This window comes from Phoca vitulina, unplaced genomic scaffold (genome assembly GCF_004348235.1).
Source record: "Phoca vitulina isolate PV1807 unplaced genomic scaffold, GSC_HSeal_1.0 scaffold2, whole genome shotgun sequence".
Lineage (NCBI taxonomy): Eukaryota > Metazoa > Chordata > Mammalia > Carnivora > Phocidae > Phoca > Phoca vitulina.
The window spans coordinates 52040798-52063719 of record NW_022589705.1 but is presented as its reverse complement, the minus strand read 5'-3'; the positions used below and the strand labels follow the sequence as shown (position 1 = coordinate 52063719).

Below are 22922 nucleotides of genomic sequence, written 5' to 3'. Positions count from 1 at the left end.
ATTAGCAATTAAAGGAGGGATTCCAAGATCCGTTGAGTTCTCCCCCCATCAACTTTCTTTAACTTTTATCCGCCTGATCTTTACTCAAGTGAATATTTTCCCTTGGGCAGCATTCTCTGTTGGCCACCACAATTTTTCATAATCAAACAATCATTTATCACTTTCCATCGAGCACCTGAAGCACTGTCACTTTATCATTAAGGTCAGCTTGCTGGGGACTCTTGACAAGGGAGTTCCCACCTTTGTGTTTGACAAGCTGCAGAAGTCCCGTGTATCACTTTGTTATGCTTAGTACATTCCCAGCCTTGTTTGGGAAATGCCACATTCCATCCCTGACTAGAAACTATTTGGTCAAATGCAGGGTGCGGGGTCAAATTTTCTTGCTACCAGCAAAGACAACCATACCATATTAGATGAACAAAACTCCTTTGGTTCTTTAAAGTACAATTTGCAAAGTAAGAGATGACCAGAGCCATTTAACTTCTTCGCTTGTGGGTTTTAACTCAGAGACAATAACGGATCCCTAAACTCTCTGGCTTTTTGCCAGGTAGGAAAAAAACCAAAGTTTTAAGTCTATGTGTATGGTTCTTGATTTCTGTACCACTCTTGTATTCAATCGATCGTTGTACATTCAACTAATATTTATTGAGTACCAGACACTGTTCTGGGGATATGACAGTGAACAATTAAATAGGTAGAAAAGCTATTTTCTAAGACGGGAAAGATTGGAAGAAGAGCAAGTACAAAGGATGGAAGATGACAAGAATTCTGGTTTCACTAGGCTGTGTTCAAGATGCCCTCAATTTTTTTTTTTTTAATTTAATTGCCAGAGAGAGAGAGAGAGACAGCGAGAGCGGGAACACAAGCGCGGGGGAGTGGGAGAGGGAGAAGCAGGCTTCCCACCGAGCAGGAAGCCCGATGCGGGGCTCCATCCCAGGACTCTGGAATCATGACCTGAGCCGAAGGCAGTCGCTTAACCAACTGAGCCACCCAGGCACCCCAAGATGCCCTCAATTGTATGATTGAAGATAAAATTTTGTGTTGGCCCACTGTTGTATCCCATGCCCAGAGTAGAAACTCATCAATGTTTATTGGATAGATTAAAGGTTGTGTGAATGAAGACCATCTGCAAGACATGGAATAGACTATTGCTTCCACTCCAAACCCCCATTTTCACTCTTTAAAAACTACAGATACTGTTCTGAACCTCAAAGTCCTAGCCATTTCAGTTATTAGTCAGAAAGTGCCCCAATACTAAAGACATCCCAGTAGGGAACAAAGAACCCATGCCCAGTGGATCAGTGGGGATGGATGATTTGTACAGTCCTCAGCCATGCTTATGGGATAGTGGTAGGAAGTGTGGCCTCTCTTGCTTAGTTTGCTCTACAGTTTTATGAGTCACTCTCAGTAAGACTCTCGAAAGTCTTACTCTCCGAAAACTGGGCCATTCCTTTGGTCTTTGTAGGGACTCCCTGAGTTTGAAGACTTAACTGCAAAGAGTAAGGCAAGATAAATATTCTCACTTGCTTTTATCTGAGAGCCGTTTCTCTGGCCCTCCCTGAGAAGTAAGAGCTGCTACCTTGGCGTTACTGGTTTGAGTGTCCCCAACCCTTCCCATATGCTGCTCTTCTTGTCCAGCAGATTTTATCAATCACCCTTCCAATTCAAGGGCAGAAGTTCTCTCAGAAACATTATCAAGCGGCTCACATAAGTTTTTTAATCTAGTGTAATCTTCTTGTACAAATAAAATTTAGCAGGGCTCAAATAAAAAGGAGTAATAGTTATCTGAGTTCTTTTATCAATTTTTATGGGCAGAAGGCCCACAGCTGAGCAAGGGTCACTGCCTACTCAGCCTGTGTGTTCCCCTGCTCTAACATTTACGCATTTCTGAGTTTGGCTTTGAAATGGCCAAAAAAAGGGGGGGGGGGGGGGCGGTCTACGTAAACCTTCCATGTAAAGTGAGGCACCCAAATTGCGCAGGTTCATTAAGTGATCATTTACTACATACTTCAAAAAAATTTCATCCTGTATTAGTCCCTAGAAATTTCCTTGAAAGGGGTATAAGAGCTTTAACAATGAATTATTGTCTATGGGTTAGCTCAGCATGAAAGAGGATCCATATGTGCAAACTAGAATTTGTCATATGTAATGTCAGTTAAATCAGGTCTAATCTACCAAATACATTTTTTATTGCTTGCTTCATTAAAAAGGCTCTTAAGGTAATGAATAATCTTCAGCTTCACCAAGGATTATTAATGCCTTTATAACTCATGTCCACTGAAAATGGAAAGACAGCCTGAAACCCTACCCTAATCTAACCTCCATGTTTGTCTTAGAGCCTTAAGGAAGAAAATCTATCAGACCTATCCAGTGTTAAATTCAGCCACATGAACAGTGCTGTGAGTTGGGTCAGGAAAGAAAGGAAAAAGGATGTTGCATCGAGCTTAGATGCTGTGGCAAAGCGGGCCTTTCTCTTCATGACTCTGACGTTTTCTTTTCCTACAGCAAGCCCGCACGCAACACCGTCGACTCTTCATTTCCCGACATCGCCCATTATCCAGCAGCCCGGGCCTTACTTCTCTCACCCAGCCATCCGCTATCACCCTCAGGAGACGCTGAAAGAGTTTGTCCAACTTGTCTGCCCTGATGCTGGTCAGCAGGCTGGACAGGTGGGGTTCCTCAATGTAAGGAGACCTCTTTTTTTTTTTCCGATTTCTTTAGAAATATTAACCGAATGTAAAAATAACAAGGGGAGACCTTCTGACCATGTGACACGGTGCTCTAATGTTGTGCTGACGGACTGCAGGCAAATGTCATATTTATTCTAGATTGTGGGAAAGTTAACTTGCTCTAAGAGTGATTGGCCAGGGTTTAAAAAGTGTTTGTGTTAAGTTCGCAACTGTCAAGTTTATGGATATAAATCATCTCAAGGGTGAACCGTATAACCTTCTAAGGTCTGTGGGCTGATAATTCCACCTCGTGCACACTAACCCTTGGGCTCACACAGTTAACAAAATAGAAAGACCAAATAATTTTAAATAATGATTTGGGGTGGTAGGGAGAGGTAGGGGGACGAGGGGGGCACAGATGTTTCAGATCAACTAAGTTGATATTTTTTAAAAATACAGTCTTCTAACACTTTAGATCAAGTTGACCAGTACTTGAACTCAAGATGCTAGAAGTACAGTTTATTATGGTTTGTTATTTCTGCAAGTAGTTATCTTTCCCACTTATCTTTATATAAAGCTAAACAGTATTCAACAGCTTCAAATGAATGTTTTCATTTTTTCTCTGATAAACCAAATAATCACAACTTGAGACAATATTCCAAACGTAAAAGTGATTTTTAAAGATCACAAATTTTATTTCAGAGTTGAACTGAGTGTTTACAGTTGGATAGCTATATCCCAATGCCACTAATAATAATAATGAATAGTAAATAATGACCAGCATAAAGCCAAATGTGATCTTCCTTTTCTCCTAAGAATGTGAAGCCACAGATCAGCTGTCATTATTACTGCCTGATTTAGAATATTATATCACACGGCCCTATCACTGATTTTTCCTCCCTTGCAGAAATACCTGATTCTGCATATCTGAGACAGAACAGGCAGCTTTGACTAATGTCTGGTGATGTGTTAGCAGATACATTTCTGTCTAGACAACAAATCAATATGGGGCCTTTTTGCTTTTTGCTTGTGTATTCATTTGCTTGGCTTATTCTAAAGCATTCACTTATGGACTTTTAGCCCACTCAGAAATAACACACGGGCAGGTTTGCTGGCAAGAAAGCAGAGCATTCTGATGGTCAGACGAGATAGTCTTTGAGGAACAATACTAAATATATAAGAGAATGTGGATGGGGGGCTGGCTGAGCCTGCCTTTGTGGAATTATTAAGCTTAAACTTAAAAGCCTGGGACAACTGGTTCTCCTTCACCTGAATGTTGATTCGGGACAACAGGCTAAATACCAGCTGCGATTATTGGTCGTGTACAGTGTCACTGAAGTCTGGCGTCAGAAAGGCCACATGGGAGACCATGAAAGATCTGAAGTGATCACAAGCATCAAGCATCTGACTTTTAAATTTCTAACTTTTTTAAAAATAGTCCTGACATTCGCCTATATAACTGTCAAACTCCCGGTTTTGCATTTTGATCAAAGTTTTATAGGGTTTAAGGCAGGTCTCTTCATGGGACTGTTTTGAAAAACTTGAAAATAAAATGGATTTTATTGCTTTCTTCAGAGGGCGAACTTTCTTTTGTCAAAGAGCTGTTATTTGGTTGTTCTAACATCAGGCAGCCAAATAAATATGACTGTTATGGCATATGCTTATATAATTTAAATCAAAATTAGAAGTGATATTTTTCCCTAGCAGAATTTTGACAGCTCAATTCTAAAGTTTCTGTGCCTGATGTTATACAATATGTGAAAGAAATTTTTTATGTTCACTTAACATATTTATTAAATGTTATATAATATCAACTTTGAGGAGTGAAAATAAAATATTATTTTTAATTTCAAATGCATATTTGGGAAACTTCATTATATCTGTATAAGTAGACAGTATGGAATAATTCCACAACCTATAAAGCACTTATATATTAAATAAATAATAATCGTGAGAATGATGATGAAGGTAGCAGTTAAGACGGAAGTGAAACATTCCAAGCAAAACTTGGCAGGTCGTTTTAGGGAAGCAGGAGGTAGAGAAGGTCAGAATAATTCAAGAGATAAGTTTAGGCTCCATTGAGCATGTGTGCCTGGCGCTATGCTTTTGTGAAATGCCTTAAGAACGACCCGACAGTTTTTTGTCTACATGCTCTGAAGGAAGAATTCAAGCAGCTAGAATACTTCGTAATTTTACGTAAGCGATAACCAATGCGCCTTTCGGTTTCAGAAGCAGCTAACAGTTGATATCTGTTTCTTCTTTTCCTCCTGCATGTTTTGTTTTGCTCCCGCCCTCACAGCCCAATGGGAGTAGCCAAGGCAAAGTGCACAACCCATTCCTTCCCACCCCAATGTTGCCACCGCCGCCGCCACCACCGATGGCCAGGCCTGTGCCTCTGCCAGTGCCAGACACGAAGCCTCCGACCACGTCAGCAGAAGGAGGTGCAGCCTCCCCCACCTCACCAAGTAAGTATGGCCGAGACAAGGCGCCGGTCACTTACCAAGCTCTGTTTACTTGAATCCTCATTTAAGTTTGGTCCCTAACTGCATAGGCTCTAGCGATAGGCCTGGATCCCCAGTGATGGTGATAGCGTGAGTTTGCAGAGCCAAGACCAGATCGCAGTGAGCACCACTCTGGGGTACTATCAGCTACACCAGATGTGGAACTATCTGGGTGTTTGGGTGGGATAAAGTGGTGTGACTACATGCCCAAGACTGAAATCTAGATATGACTATTAAATTTTGCATATTATTTGAGTGGCTTTGAATGCTCTCCTCATGATCATCAAACAGCATCCATTTGCATGAATTCCTATTAGCAAAAAAGTTCCTTTTACTTTTGTATAGCCCTGCTGTAACTCACCGTCCAAGAGAAATTCACTTGATGAGCTATAAAGGCTGTGCACCTCGTACATCAAATAGGTAAAAAAAAAAAAAAAAAAGTTTAAATCAAAGTAACAATTCAAAGGTGTGTACCTTGAACACTCACCAAGAGTAAGAGCCTGGCAGAAGATCAGAGCTGGTAACCATGGAAGTTGCATGGCCAGGTGTAGTGGGGGGAGGAGATAGAAAGCATAATTGGGTGGAAAGAGAAAAGAACTCTTGACTGTCCTCTAAATAGTATGGGAACATGTTATCAGACAATATAAGATTTCCAAACTTTTTTAGATGATAGGAATGATGACTTGTTGAATTAGAGGGATAGTCCCTGATATTTCAGAGATGACAAGGGAGTAGAAATAGCTCAAACACACAAATTTGACTTTTATTAGTACCTGGAACAATGTCAAAAAGAGTTATGACCAGAGGCAGAGTTCTGAGGTGATGGATGGACGACCCAATCTTGACAGAGGGTGTGATAAACACCTCCCTAAAGCTTTACTGAGGGATCAAAGTGTAGGAAAGGGTAGGAACTGTGACAGTAATCCTAAGGAGAGCAGGTCTCCAAGGAGTTCTTCAAAAGTGAGACTGGAGGCAAGGAATCTACTGAGGAAAAGATTAGAGTAGACCAGGGAAAAAGTAAGATCAAGAACTTGAGCAGCAGTTACAGAAGTTGAATGGAGAAGAGCACGGGGAGGGATATTTTGTAGACATGAGCTTTGGGATTGGACAGTCATTTCAATGACTACAATGAAGGATGATTCTAGGCCTCTTAGGTTCCTTACTTTCAGTTTAGGGGACATGATGGTATTGGGTGCAGGAGGGAAAGAGCCAAAGAGGAAAAATAAGCTTCTGTTGACACTGTGGGATTTAATCCTGGGGACACTAAATCCAGAATGTCTGGAGTTCCTCGTGGACATGTCTCTGAGGGTGAACTATGGGTTATCTAGTATTTATTCATTTTGATAACACATGTGGAAGTGAGTGGCATTGTACTTGGATTCTGGTATTACAACAGAAAGATTGAGGGTCCAGAGGCAATTTTGTGGGGACCTACTTCTCTTGATAAGAGGTGGTTCAACACTTTTCAACAAAGGAGAAAACCCTGAGTGTCCAGTGTCATAGGAAACAAACGAGGCTTGGTCTACGGATCTTGGAAGCTCAGCTTGGAAAAGAAGATTCTGAGAAGCAGAGGCTCATAGGTGTGTCCTGCTTATTGTGTATTAATGTAACATCTTCCAACAAGTTAGAGAAATCACCATCCCCAAACTCTATTTAAATCTGGTCACTGGGGATTGGTAGTCACATAATTATTATGCCCTGTACATGCCTCCATGTACCACTTTTCTGTTCATCTTGTGCCTATCTGTGCAGGACAATGACACAGTTCTTTAAAAGCCTTGTGGTAATACTCTACCTATCCCATTTAAACACATCCTGCCCTCCACTACCAGTGTCTCCTACATTCATAGTGCATTTTCCAGTAATGGGGATGAGCCCCTCTGGGGCACTGTGGAAGACTAGGAATAATACCATGTGCAGTTATTAAAGACTGAAAGATAAGGACTCAAATCCCCACCTTTCACATTACTAGCTGTGTTTCTCTTCAAATCAGTTTCCTCATCTGTAGAATGTGGGTGATGATCCCTGCCTAGCAGGGTTGTGTGAAATCAGCCATGATGAGCACTACCACCAAATAAATTGGAACATTTTATTATTTGCCAAAACTCTGACCTAGTAGAGTCCCTAGGCTTGAGTAATGATGAAATAGGTCTGTAGGACACATACAGCTACTCAGCCCCTAGATCAGGTTGGTGCCTTTGGGTCCATACTTCTGGATTCCACGCCATGGATTGAATCAAGTGCCTTGTATGAGAAAGTATCTGTCACCCTGTCATGGCCAGACTCAAGCATTCCTTCAGCATTATGGGAAGAAGTGTGGAGGGGGTCCTGGCAGATCCAATTCATGTGGTTGCATGTCCATTAGAACAGGGTTTGAAGATTTTGAGGAAAAGGAGAATGTCAGGAGGGAGAGGCCCAAAAGTTTGATACAGGTAATTTGATACTTACTTTTTTTTAAGATTTTATTTATTTATTTGAGAGAGAGAGAGCGAGCAAGCACGTGTGAGCTAGCACAAGCGGGGGGGAGGGGGAGCAGAGGGAGAAGCAGACTCCCTGCTGAGCAGGGAGCTGGGCGCAGGGCTGGAAACAGGACCCTGGGATCATGACCTGAGCAGAAAGCAGACGCTTAACCGACCGAGCCACCCAGAAACCCCTGATACTTACTTTTGGACCATATGATTCTAGGAATGTAGGCAAAACAAAATGTTCTGCTGGTGGCATAGAAATGCTTTTATCATCATAAAGTCTAGCCCTTGTTTCTGGGCTTTTTGGAGTTTGCTGAATTCACAATAATGTGTTGTTTCACAGCAATATCTTGCCTTACTGTCTTCTCCTTTATTAATAAGACAGTAGTAGGCTGGGGGACCTGTAATTTATAGCAAAGGAGAAGCCTTTCAAATTAAAAAATCTCAAAGCCCACTGATCCACACTGGGAAGGATTTAAGAACCCCCCCCCCCCCCCCCCCCCCCCCCACACACAAAATCCTCTTCCATGCCCTGATTTCTGAACCCATTGATAAATAAAATACAAGAAAAATCAGATTGGAAGACCAGACTATCACTTCTACTATTGGAGAATTTAGTTTGTAACTGTAGGCAAATGAGCTTCCTAATGCTGAATCCCCAAATTACACAGACACACCTCCAGTCATGGGCAGTGCTAGACCACCGCAGCCCTTCCCAAGTGGGGTCTGCCCTCCTATTTAGAGCCCAAAGCATGGAGATCCAGATGGCTGCATGGTGCCGGCCGGTACCTGTCTTCCTAAGAGAAAAGAGCTGGTTTCTACTTCCAAACTCTACAGTCTAGAGACTAGAAAGTGAGCGGGGGAAAGGGACCAAGAGGATATGCAAGGGTACAAATATCAGAATGAAATCGCCTCCCCCTCTCTTCCCATTCATCTTGATGACTACCTTCTTCCATTTGCTTAGTCAGCTCTCATTAGTGAGCACCTGTCATGTGCCAAGGACTGTGTTAGCGCTTGGGATACAGAGGTGATTAATCCCTGCTCGTCAGAAATGTGGGATCTGTGGAGGGAGACAGCTGGGAAATGGGTAGTTCACACGAGGCAACACTGGGACAAAGGCGTAGGTTCTACAAGAGCACTCGGGAGGGAGTTTGGTCCAGGCCCGGGGTCTCAGCTAAAGATGATTTTGGAGAGGGTGACTTCTATGCTATTTAGTAGGGCTAATATTCTGGTGTTTTAAATCTGAGAAAGAAGGTAGAACTCTTCTTCAGAAACTAGCCTGGTGGGGGGAGGGGATGTCTAAAGTTAGATCACAGCTGAATAAAAATTTAGGGCAAAAAATATAGTTTCATAAATTATGTGCTTTCTTAGAAATTAAAACCACAGGGAGGTTGGATCCTGTTTATCTTTGCCAGTTTATTAGAGCTCAACTTTAGCAAGAAGAAACATCATGACAGCGTATTAAGTACAGATGTTCAACATCCCAATAGTATGTCAGAAATTGAGGCTTTTTTCAAAAACACTAATTGTGTAACCTAGGACAACCTTTTCTATTTGGGGTTTGAGATGACTTGCAGTAAAATAAGATTTAAAAAATAAAAGTAGTAAATCATGCCAAGGGTCTCCTATTATTACCAACTTTTCTGGGCCTCAAATTCCCTTATCTGTTAATGGGAATATCCCTGAATGCTCTACCCACTCTCTTAGGCAGATTGTCAGGACAAACTGGGGTGACAGATGTGCTATGCTGTAGACAATTTAGAGTCCAAGGCATAATTTTTAATATCATCTTATAATGAAATACAAATGGTTGCCAGCCTAAAGCAGAGTATGTATTTTTAACCTAATCAGTTGCCTCTGGCACCAAATACTCAACTTTGCAGCTGTGGCCAGAAAAACATGGGTAAGGCAGATTTGAGAAAAAAATCGCCTATGAAATAAATACATTTTAATGGGAAAAATCCTTACTAGTGCCATAAAACAACAACAACAACAACAGGGGAGTGGGGGTGGAGTTAACAGTTCTCTCTCTCGAGAACTTTTATATTGTTGATTTGTTTGGAGAGAGATTGATATACTACTATGCCAGGTCTCTTTAGGATACAGTGATAAATAGAGATAACCTGTAAGAGTAATTTACAATGGATGTATTCCATTCCTGCTGACTAACTACCTTTGTAGGTTTAGATACCCACTGAGAGAGTATCACTTCTTTTGTTCATTCAGTAAATAGTAATTGACCATCAACTATGTACCAAGTCGTGTTCTAGGTGCTAGGATTCAGCAGGAAATGAAAGAGATTTTAACAATTCCCTGATCTTCTAGAGCTCGTATTATAGAGAGGGAAGAAAGTCAATCCACAAAACAGTGAGAATAAAAGGCAGGGATGATGTAAGATGGTTATACGTAAGCGGAACTTAGGAGTCGGGAGTGGTGGAGGTGGGGGTGTGACTGTCCGTGGGGTGGCCAGAGAAGGCCTGTCTGAGAAGAGGAAATTTAAACAAAGACCTCCCTGGCAGAAGTGAGAAGGTGAGCCCTGACACTGCAGGGGAAGAGCTTTCCGAGCAGAAGGAACACCCAGCACACCTGGCCAGGGTGGGGAGAACAGAATGAGTAGGCAAAAGGAGGACGAGGTGGGGTGGGAGGTAAGGTGGACAGAGTCTGGGAGCTGGGAGTGGGGAGTGGGATAAATAATGTAGGCTTTCATAGGCCACTGTAAGGACTTGGGCATTTACTCTGAGTGAGACCGGGGAACAGAGAAGTGATAACTCCCTAGTTTTTAACAGAAATACTTTGAAGGTTTTGTTGAAAACAGATTGCTAGGGGCAAGAATTAAAGCAGGGAGACCAGTTAAGAGGCTGGGTTTTTTTTCTTAAAATCAATAAATATAATGAGTGTCTTCTACCTACCAGCTGCTATTTTAGGCACAAGGGATGCAAAAGGGCACAAAACAATCCCCTTCCCTGTGGACAAACAGTAATCAAAGTAGAAGTAAATTAGGAAGTCCAATGGAGAAGGCTACAACAGGGAGGGAGGTGGTGTGCTGTGGCAGGGATTCAGGCACCAACATGGGGCCGTGTGGGTGGTAAGAATTATTTGAAAGGGAGAGCTGATGGGGTTTGCTGATGCATTAGATATGGGTTGAGAAAAGAGAGAGAGAAATCAACAATTACTCCTAGGTTTTTGACCTGGGCAACTGGAAGGATGGAGTTACCATGAACTGAGATGGGAAAACTGCAGAAAGTGCCATTCTGGGCAAGGGGCGGGTACCAGAGTTTGGTTTGACCAAATTATGTTTGACATGCCCATTAGGTATCTTACCAGTGATACTAATTATAATAGCATCCTACCTATGAAAGCTCTTTGCAGTTTGCTGAGTTTTTCCACGTGCATCATGCATTAATTGGGAAGGGCCTCCTTTTCAAACATGTAATACACTGAGTGGATATTCCTCAGGGTCCTAAGGACAACAGCTGAAGAATAGGAGAAATAACTCATTACATTTGGGCCTATTTGTGATATGATGATTCAAAATGCACTATTCTTTTTCTTAATTGTATTGTAACATCCAATTTTTATATAATAGGTTAGTACCAAGATCACACTATAAAAATGGACTTTTCCAGGAAAGAAATTGCAGATTGGCATCATAGCCTAGAATTATAACAGAAAGAAAGAATGCTTTTGGATTATGATGGAAGATAAAACGTGTATTTTCTTTTTTTAATTAATTAGGAACACAAAAACTCAATTTAAGAATGCATAAAAGACTCATAAACATTTTTCTCCATGCCTTCTTAGCCTTGAACTTTTGATTTTTTAAAACTAGAACTCTATTAAAGTAGAAGCATGCAGTAGCAAATTTCCTTTATTATTTATTTTTATATCTCCCATGAATCTTACATACATTCATTATATGAATGAATATGAACCTGTTAACCAAGAATATAACAACAATCTATGACTGGGATGGAAATTTTGTAGTATAATAATTAACGTTATGTTCAGTGTCTTTCATTTAGCAAAACTCTTTACACGAATACATTATCTTGTTCTGTCTTCCTAAGAGTCCTGTGTGGTCAGGAGTTTATAGACAAGGAAGCTGACATTAGAAAGTGCAGATGATTTTCCCAAGATTATACTCCCGTAGAAGCCTGGTAGGGACTCAGATGCAGGCCTTCCCATGCTCTTTCTACTATCTCGCACCTACCTCATACAAATTACAGAGCAATGTGACATGATTCCTGGTTGCTGGGGAGCCACAACTGCCTGCTTATCTGAAATTAATAACAGCACAACAAAGCACTGAGCTTTTACTCATGTACCAGGTACTTTAAAAGTATTTTTATATGTATTATCTTGTTTTAATTTTCCCAGTAATCCTATGAAGTAAATACTTTTGTTACCCTATTAAGGTAACTTTCTCCAAGGCTTCTCAGCCAGATGTAGTGGGATCATGATTCACACCCAGCCACCTGGTAGTTCATACACTTGGCCATTGCATCCTATGGGTATCTTCGCATTAGCCCAAAGCTTCCGTGTTTTTGCCGTGAAAACCCTATGGGAGAAATATAGAAGAAGACGTTAGTTGGTCATCTCTGCTTTAGTATGAATTGGTTTCTGTTGCTGAGAGTAACTCTTGTCAGGGAAAGGAAGAGAACAGAAGATTTGGAGGGAAATAAAACAAAAACAGCAAAAAAGGCAAAAAATAGGAAATGTTGATAAAGGCAGATTTCCTTTATTCTCCAAGACTCCCGAGAACTTGGACTGTTGATGAATGCTTTGAAGAATTGTTTTCTAAGTTATCACCCGAATAATGACACCTCTCCTTTTCACCAATGTGTAACACATTGTTGTAATCAGTAATTGGATTTAGAGCAAGCCAGTGAATGATATGTCACGTTTTCACAATTTTTAGATGACGTAAGGACTGTGTTCCCTCTTTCAGAGAAGAACCAGTGGATAACTACAAGAGAGAATGGGAAAAGAAATAAGTTAGTGGCTTCCTTCCACAAAACACTTTTTCATTACTGATGCCTGAACTATAGCATTATTCTTTTTCTTTACATTTTTAAAATTACATTCAATAAAATCCATTCTTTGCTGTACACTTCTTTGAGTTTTTATAACATCATAGATTTTTTTAAATGTTTTATTTAAATTCAATTTAGTTAACATGTAGTGTAGTATTCATTTCAGGGGTAGAATTTAGTGATTCATCAGTTGCATGTAACACCCAGTGCCCATTCCATCACATGCCTTCCTTAATGCCCATCACTCAGGTACCCCATCCCCCCACCCACCTCCCCTCCAGCAACCCTCAGTTTGTTTCCTAGAGTTAAGAGTCTCTTATGGTTTGCCTCCCTTGCAACCAGTCCCACAGGTAGGATGGAGAACAATTCCAAAGAACTCCCTTCTTCTTTCTCACTCTTAAGTTAGTGTCCGATGTCACTTAGTGCCAGGGAACTCATTTTATGCTGATCTATTTCCACATTGCTATCATTTTGTGTTGTTTTGTTTTTGTTTTTCCACATTGGTTTTAATTTCTCTATCAGCTCTGCTGCTATCTCCATTATATTTCAATGTTTTATATTCTTCTGAATTGGAAAGAGACCTATATACATGCAATATTTTAATATGTGACAAGAGTGGCATTTCGTACCAGAGGAGGATAAGGGATTATTCAGTGAAGTCTACTGGGACAACTGAGTAACTGTCCAGAAAAAAATAAGATTCCTTACACCAAAATAAATTCCAGCTGGAGGAAAAAAAAAAAAAGCATACAAAGGTTAAGCTTTAAATACCACATAAAAATATAGGAAAAAATTTTTAAATAATATTGGAGTGAGGAAGACCTTTCTAAATCACACACACACACAAACCCAGAATCCATGAAAGGAAAGACTGACAAATTCTACTCTAAGAGTATCAAAAATTTATGCATGAAAAAAAACCCCACCATAAACAAAGTCAAAAAGACAAAAATGAAAGTGGGAAAAATATTTGCCACACATGTAACAGAGGATTAAATTATCTAACATATAAAGACCAGTAGACAAAAAAAAGGGCATAAACATAGAGAAATGGAGAACATTTGAAAGTTGCCTCATTCATGTAGCATAAAAACAATACAAATTAAGACTTGGGTGGTATTTTTACCCATCAGATCAGCGAAAATCAAAGAGTACCTCGTATAGTCTTGGCAAGTGTGTGGAAGACAGGCACTCTTCTGCACTGTTAGAGGACTGTGAATTGGTTCAGCCTCTTCAAAAGACAATTTAATTTTTCATGTATATAAAAATATATGTGAATATTATATCTTTATGTATGTAAATTTTAAATGTAAGTGATAAAGTTGGACATGTAAACACAGATGAACATAAAGTATTCAGTGCAACATTGATTATAATGAAAGACTAGTAATAACCTAAATATCTAACAATAGTCTATACATTAGGAACCCACCCAGGGGCGCCTGGGTGGCTCAGTCATTGCGCGTCTGCCTTCGGCTCAGGTCATGATCCCAGGGTCCTGGGATCAAGCCCCGCATCGGGCTCCCTGCCCGGCGGGAAGCCTGCTTCTCCCTCTCCCACTCCCCCTGCTTGTGTTCCCTCTCTCACTGTGTCTCTCTCTGTCAAATAAATAAATAAAGTCTTTAAAAATAAAAATAAATAAAAATAAAGAGACAAGTCTATATGAGTTATGTTAAGTCAGCAAAGGAGAGTCCTAAGAAGTGTGTATAGAATACTACCATAGAGTGGGGGATGTATATACACATTTGCTTGTGTGTTGAAAGATAGAAACTGGTTTGTCATAGAATAGCTCTTCGGTATCTTATCCATTTAGGATGAAAGCTATTACTGAGTTTTAAATCCCCTTTTATAGCAAATATAATTATTTTCAAAAATATTTGTCTAATGACCTAAAAATTCTTCTTTATACCTTCATCACTATAGGGACCAAAACTCACTCATGGTGGTGGAGGGGAGCATCCCCATAAAATCTTTGGCAATTTTTATACATCTAGATTTTAGCTATGCTAACCTGAACTTTGGATATGATAGCAGAAAATGTGTGATCTTTCTGGTAAAGAATAATATTTTTTTTCCCTCACAGATAGCATGGACCTTAGTGTAAGGTTAGCATTTTCATTCTCCACAGCCAATATTTGGTCCCAATTTCTCCTTTAGGAACCCATTGAATACAAATGTACACATACTGTCGTAAATCATAATTTTTCATAAATGCTTTCTGCAGAGTATTACTACTCTGTGTACAATTTGCAAAGGACAAAGGACTATTGAAACTCAGGCACTTTGATAGGTATGTTCATATGCATTACTATAATTTCATTTGATTATGATTATAAATCTGCAAAATTAGAATTGTTAGCCCTCTTTTAAAAAAGAGAATGCTGAAACTGAGTCAGCCTTCAAACTCAGGTCTGTTGGACTACTGTGCTTTGTACTCTACCAGGACACATCCCATGTTTAGAGATATAATATTGTATGTACACCTGTCCTCTGAAAATCCTAAGACACTCCATAAAGAACTTTTATATTATTCCAAGAATAACATACATTTCCATACCTTGCGTTGGACAAAAAGTAGAGGAACAAGAGCAGAGTAAGAGATGGACATTATAAAGGAGTGACAGAAGAGAACAGGCAATGGATGATTCCATTCATTTAGGTTTCATAACCCATTCAAGTCTTGTTTTTGCCTCAGTTTGTTACTTTTTCAAGATGACAGAAGTAACCAATGAGTTTTAAGATTTTCTTCATAAACGTAATATATGGCAATGTAGGAAACTTGGAAAATATAAAGTATAAAAAATGAAATTATATTCTCCTATAATCAGTTACTATTAACATTTTGGCTTATTTTTTCCCGTAATGCATGTTGATGTGTGTATTTGTGTCTATATGTACACAGACACATATAAGATGATTATGACCATGCTGAATATAATAGTTTGCATACCATTTTCTTAATTAGCATTTTACACCTTTTCCTATTTCATAAAAAATTAGGAAATGTGATTTTAAACAATCTGTACCTATTCCTCTATCAGACATTAACTTTTGCCCCAATCTATGAAATATGTTCCAGCATATTTTTGAAAATACATTTTGTCCCCAGCTTTAATAATTTTATTAAGATATATTTCTAGAATTGGAATTACTAGTACCAACAGTGTGAATATTCATTTTGATATACATTACCGAATTGCTTTTCAGAAAGGTTGTGCCAATTTACACATTACTTATGAGTCTGATCACAACATTAACCCTTGAGAGGTTTAAGTTTTATTTTTTGTAAGTGTTGGAAGGCAGGTATCTTGGAGTGTAATACTCTTAATTAGATATTGGAATCAGTCCCTGATTGGATGATTTTGGCATTTTTCTTGAATTGTTTTAATATAACATATAATGGAATTTTGGGGATTTCCCATCTTGTTGACTAAGCTTCTCTTAGGGATTACTTTCTGAACTGCTCTTCTAGAGAGTGTAACGCATTAAACATTCACAGAGGGATGAAGCCTTAAAGGGCTATGCATAGTGGAGTAAATAGTATTTATTATGCTGGACTCTTTATATATAGAAGCTCAGAGAGGTTAATTGGCTTGCCAAGATCACATTTCAAGTAAGAGATCAAATGGATTCAATCCAGGATTTCTGGTTCTAAAATTCATTTTCTACTGATTACCTTGCATTGCTGTAAAAACAAAAGCATTACTTGGGGGTTTTCAGGTTCTGTTTATGTTTATTTAAGATTAAAAATTACTGGAAGTTATTTAAAAATCATTTATAATCCCATTCTTCAGAGGTAATCACTTTATGTGCCTATTTTCCAGTCATTTTCTATGCGTATTTTAAACATAATTGATCATCATGTGTACATATATGTGTCTATGTGTATATATATAGTTTTATAAACTGATTTTATTCATTTTATTTCATACTATCAACATGTCATGATGTCATTATTTTAAAATGTGCTTAATGACTGCAAAATATTTCAACATATGAATGAAGCATTAGTTTTTATAAGGTGGCTCCGGTTTGTTCCTCTTTATAAGTAATGCTGTAATGAACATCTTGGAGCATAAATCTTTATGTGTACCTTTAAGTATTGGTTGAGGATAAATTCCCAGAAGTAGGTTTCCAGAGTTACACTGCCTTTTGAGAGGCTGCAGAAGCCTTTCAAAAGGGAACAATCCAATATATTGATCTAAGTTTCTTTTTTTAGTAAACCCCAGCTGAATCCAGGGTTTATTCCCTGTGGCTATTTAATATAACTTTCACCTGTGCCTACCCACATACTTTGTTGCTTCTGATCGATGTATGTTCTATCAATCGTACAACACACAGCATTTACATAAAAGTAAATGACAGTTATAGAATTTGGATTAGCCATCAGAAATAAATTTAAATGAACTGAAATAAGCCTCTATTCTTATACTTCACAGCTATTATGAAAAACAATGTTTATAAGCAGTTTAAATAGACTGCCTCAGGAAACAGTCCAAAGTGCCTGCTTATGACACAGATTTGGGTAACATAAGGTCAGAGTGTCTTCAGCTTACAAGTTGTTCTAACCCCCTTCTCTCTGTGTGCACACATGAATGGTCTTATACTTTCCTTTCTGCATATTTTACCCCAAATCATGATGTAGCTAGAGCCCCTACCTCCCTGTGAGGATCCTTAATACAAACAGAAATACCAGCAGAGCAAAACCATCTGGCTAAATTGCCTCTTCTCAAGATTTTTGTGAACTACTGGCACATTAGCCTTGTCATGCAAATTGCTACCATACATGTTAAGTAATGCTAATATATTAAAGTTAGAATTCATTAGCTTTTCAGGAAGAAAGCTTATGGATATGTTGTTCTGTAATAATTTACTAGCAATAAGTAGGTTTTAATTTCATGCCCTGAGGGTTGTGTCTTTTTTTGTTGGTAACTTGTTTGTAGAGACAAAAGATTTACAGAGATAATAGAATGAGGTAACTGCACAGATGTGATCAAAATAATGGAAATTCAGTGTGGTTATCTTCTAGATTCCAAACATCTGGATGACAACTACAATATCCATTCAGTCATGTGGGAATTTCTAAATCTCTGAATACTGGATCATGTGTAAAGAAAGGCTGTCTGTTTCCTTGGCTATATAATGATATTAATAACGCTAACCCAGGCCCCGTAAACTTGCCGATACCGATAGATTTCTCTAAAGGAAAAACACTCCAATATCCTCCAGCATTTCTTTGTGACCTTGCAAGAAAATAGTGCTGTTCAAGTTCCTAAATGAGTTCAACAACTGTAATGGGTTTCATTTAGAAATTAGCCAATCTATTTCCTGATAGTTTCTGCCTTTTTTTTTTAGAAATGAAAGTTTTATCACGGGGCTTTTTTTTTTTAATAACGCGAAGATTTTAGAAACTATTTCAGTTACGTATTTAATCATCTCACTATTTCAAGTTTGCAACCGAATGCTTTCTCATGCACTTTTCCTTCATTGTCAGGTGTCACTGATAAACATTTAATAAAATTGCAATTTGAATACACAGGGATCTGTTCAAGTCTGCATTCCAGAACTTGTTTGGATTACCTCTGTCCAATAACTAACACATTCCTGGGCAGGTGGTAGAATCACAGTAAGTTTATTTTGAATGAGATTGAATTTTTGACTAGGTATTTTTTAGAAGGGAAATCCCCACATGTGAGTACGCCTGGGTTTCTGAAAACGAGGGAACCTGTGACGTGCATATTGATATTTAAGATATGAAGGGAGTGGTTGAGAATGTGAGTGAGGACGTCTAGTTGTCTTAGTGGTGTCTGGCATGGAAATGTGGTATCTTTATTTTATAAATTATTCCTTCTTAAAAGAAAAATAATTTCAATAGACTTTTCCCCCTTCGTTTTCAAACATTCAGGTCTCTGATTCTTAACATTTTACCTTCCTGTGCTGTATGACAAAACATAATTTGCGGTGTCCTGTCTTTTCTCCCTCCCCTCTGTGATTGATGCCTCCGCGCCTTTGCTCGCGCTGCTTCCTTTGTGACCCCCGATCCATCCGACCTGCCGGCCGGCGCATCTTTTACAGCACTGTCGCAAAAGCCATCTTATCCTCATTTCCTCTGCGCAGCTTTTCCTGTTCTCCTGCCAGGGGTCCCTTTTCTGCCCTTTAACATCTCACAGATTCTTATTTATATCACCTTTAAGCACCCATATTTTCATTTTCTACACACATCTCTCGCCATTAGATGGTAGCATTTCTAGGATGGCGGTGTGTCTTGCTCACCTTTGAATCTCCCATCATGCTCAGCACAGAGCAAGGCTTCCTGAGAGACAGACGGACAGACAGAAGGAGAGAGAATGAATATGAATCTATTAAATATATTGAAATACCTCTCTTTGATGCACTCTAGAGGTTAGACTTGGTAGAGTTCAAGGGAATGAAGAAGGGGATGTCAGTCTTTTCCTGTAGTTGGAGTTTGACGAAACACAACACAGGTCTCGCTTCAAACTTCGTGTCAGTGTGTAGGTCAGGCAGCGCGGGTTCAGGGGACTTCATTGCTTCCTGTGTGTGGCAATAAATGCAGAACCTCAAAGTTCACCAGGCCTCTCACATTTTCTTTTCTGCCAAGGTGCCTCACTCTGTCACTGACCCCTAGCCAGGGCAGAGGAGCCGGCCATCGCTCTCCTCAGGCAGTTCAGCGCAGCGGGAACCGGCCCCGCAGCCTCCCTGCCGGCTCTCGGAGTCCCCGAGGGGCATCATCCAACACTCACACTCACTCCCCACAAAAACATCTGTCTAAATGTTCTCCCTTTCCTTCCCTTCAGTGATTACATATATTTTAGTGGTTGCTGCATTTGAACTAGACCTTGAATCTGCCTACTTTTAATTTTCTAGTTTGTCATATTTGGGTGATTTTAATAATATGGTTTTCAACTTAAAGAAACTTCAACTGACAATGGTACACATACGTAATATCTTAATATCTTTTTCTTCAGTTACATCCTTTTCCTAAAACAAGGAACGCTCCAAGCACTCTGTTCAAAACTATGTGACCACCTTGTTAACACAATGGTCAGATCTGATTTTATAGGTGAAGGTTATTACAGACTCAAAATGGATTTATGGGGAAATATCATGATCCCTTTATCCAGACACATTTCTTATTCCTTCTTATTGAGAAAAAGAAACAAAACAAAACATGACACCTTGGGGACAACAGAAGTGGAAATTCTGTTTGGCTTGCAGGAGGTCAGTTACATGCATTTCTGAAGACAAAAAAAAAAAAAAGTCTGAGTTCTCCCGGGGAACCCTACATGCACAGTGGTGAAGAGCAGATTTAATGGGTGATCTCTGCCACTGTCCCTGTCCACTCCCTCATGCTCCCCCCAGAGTCCCCACTAGAGATAGATTCCAGTGTCCTCAGAGTCCCTGTAAAAGTCTTGCTTATAAAGCAAGAACTGTTCTTGAGCCATCCTCCCAACTGATCATACTGGGGCAGGACTTACACGGCCTAAGTGAAGGATTTTATAATTAGCAATGCATATGGTAAGTAAGTAACACAGAAGAATGGGATTTTCTGGATACAGGATCAAATTCTGATCTGGGATTTTCATACTTATCACTGTAGCTAAGGCCAAACTAAGACTGTAGGATAATGGGAAGAAATACAAGTAAGAAGAGGAAAAATATGATCAGATTAGTACAAATAAAATGGTGGAAGCTTCTAATAGGAATGTTCATCCATAACATTAGGAAAATAGTCGACGATGATACTGCTCATGTAGGTAAGATGGCTGCTAAAAAAAAACAAAAAAGAATGAAAGAAAAAGCTTCTTCAGAAGCAGCCGAATAATCAATAATTTGATTTCTAATAGTCATGTTTGCCATGAGGACTTTTACAATGAGATTACATAAGCAAATTGATTTCCCTGTTGACTTTATCAGAAAATCATCAAATGCCCCTTAATCTCCCCTCCAGAATCCTCAAAAAAAATGCCTATAAGAATCTTCCCAGAAAATTATTTTCTGGATTTCATGATTTCCTGAAGCTTTTCTTGTGGCATTTGATTATTGCTACTGTAAATAATGCCAGAATTATAATTAAGAAAGATATGAATGTGATATAATAGCATAGTAAATACAGTTGTATATAATTAATTACCACATTGCCCCCTTTACTTGATTTTATATTCATGTTGAAAGCTCTTAACTGTGCATGTATAATTGATTCGCTATGGTATATGTGGTTGTTTTAATAAAAAGTTGCAATTGAGGTTTTTCAACAGTGTAACTCCCTTATTCCACTTTTTCTTTGGGAAAATCAAATTTTACTGTCACATCATTTCTGGAACTACATCCTGTTATAGGTGAACACTCTGCCTATTTTAACTACCATATGGAAGATGAGTCAGACTTTCTTTCTTCCTTCCCTTGTTTTCCCTGTGTCCTTGAATTTTCCCAGAAGTTACATTTCTATAGACTTAATTTCCCCGGGCACCATTTCTTCCATTTGATGACTTGGGTACTCAGAGATTCCCAGGTTTTTGTAGTTTTAATATCCTTTTTTTGTTTTTTCTTTCTCTCTCTCCTTTTTTTTTTTAAATGCTAACATACTCTCTCACTGTTGCTCTCGTTTTAAAAACCAGACTAAACTTTGAAGCAGTTTTAGGAGCCTATGAAAGCATGAAAGGCCTCCTGGGATATTTTGAAATCAAGAAGGCGAAGTTTGTCTCGTGCCTGAGGAAGGCAAAATATCCCGTTGTTAGCCACATAGCAGTTTTGAGTGACTAAATTATTTGTATGCTACACCTTTCAAATGGCAAAATTTAGGTCTGGCAAACAATAGAGAACAGAATGTAATACAGACCTTTTCAGGTTTAGTAAACTTGCTGTGGTCAATGGAGAACTGTCTTCACAGAGAAAGAAAAGCAGAAAAATGCCATGATTCCTCGGCTCACTTAGCATGCTTGTTTCTGATGTCACCAGGATGGTAAAAACATCATAGGAAATCCTGCTATCTGTCTATGATGACCAGTGCAGCCCAAGCACACAGTTCCACTAGGACTCACATTTCAGCATCTGTCATCAGTCACTTAGTCTTAGTACCTTAGCATACTCTTCATGCCTTTTTTTTGTTCCTTCTCGACCTACCTACCTATTCACGTGTGAAAGAACACTTTTCCCCCCTGCCAACCACTGAGAGGTTTGACAGGTTATTTCATCTACTAGCTTCCTCCTTATCTCTCCCACATCCTCTGTGCCCTAGGAGCAGGTAAATTCACTACCGGGTAATTAGAGTCCATCATTTTCAATATGTAACTTTCTATGGAGACTCCTTAAACCATATGAAAGCAAAGCAATAGGCTGAATAGAGCAATTAATAAAGAGTATTTTACTGAACTTCTAAAAACTTACATTTCTCCCATACCAGTAAGTGAGAGACACGTGCAGAATGGCTTTATGCAGGGGTATTTCTCAAATCTGTTCAATTTAGTCTAACATAGAATGGGCTGGGGAGGAAATCAGTAGATTCACGTAGCTAGACAGTACATCACATCATACATTTTTTATATAAACATGTATATATACATGGTTTTATATAAAACTATTCCCAGATCCTTCTAAAACAAACACTACAACAAAATCTTCTTATTAATAGACATCAGAGGATCCTCATGTTCATCCTGTGTTCCATGCTGGTTTAACACAGCCACACCATGTGACCATCACAGATCTGTGTGGGTGATTTAGCTCTTACCAAAGATGACCAACAGGACTTGGGCCAGATTGGGAGAAATTTTATCTCTAGATGTGCTCAACAAAGGAAACAAGAAGTCTGAGCAGTTTTCTGTAAAACAGAAAATCAAAGAAAAGCAGATGATGCCAAAAAGGAAAAAAGAAATCTGGCAAAGGAATTTGGTATTATTCCCTCAGTTATCTGTGTTTTTAAAAGTTGCAAATCCTTTTCATCTTTTAGATGGCGTGTGTCTAGGGTTAACTCAAAAAATTTGGGCCTTTTACAAGTATTGTTAAGAAATTTGAAAGTAAGCAAGAGTCTATCTAAAAGTTCTGGTAAAAAGAAAGAATGTGAATAAATATTGGGAGTTTGTGGTAAAGAAGTGAATTGCAGGACACCAAAAGACCAAATGCACATTTGGGTTTATAAGCCGATAAAACAGCAAAGCCACTGAGTTTTTTTCCTAGAGTGAAGCTCTTAAATATAAATATAAAAACCAAAAATACAAAAACCAACAACAAAACTTT

The 22922-nt window shown here is 39.0% G+C and overlaps 1 protein-coding gene across 5 annotated transcripts in view; it reads left to right on the top strand.

Moving 5' to 3' along the window:
• NFIA (nuclear factor I A) overlaps positions 1 to 22922 on the top strand; it is a 562687-nt gene that overhangs the window by 501290 nt on the left and 38475 nt on the right. For all 5 annotated transcript variants that reach the window (XM_032427631.1, XM_032427635.1, XM_032427651.1 and 2 more), the window contains exons 8-9: positions 2506 to 2684; positions 4969 to 5134. In XM_032427631.1, the coding sequence (XP_032283522.1) occupies positions 2506 to 2684; positions 4969 to 5134 (345 nt within the window). The remainder of the gene's footprint in view (positions 1 to 2505; positions 2685 to 4968; positions 5135 to 22922) is intronic.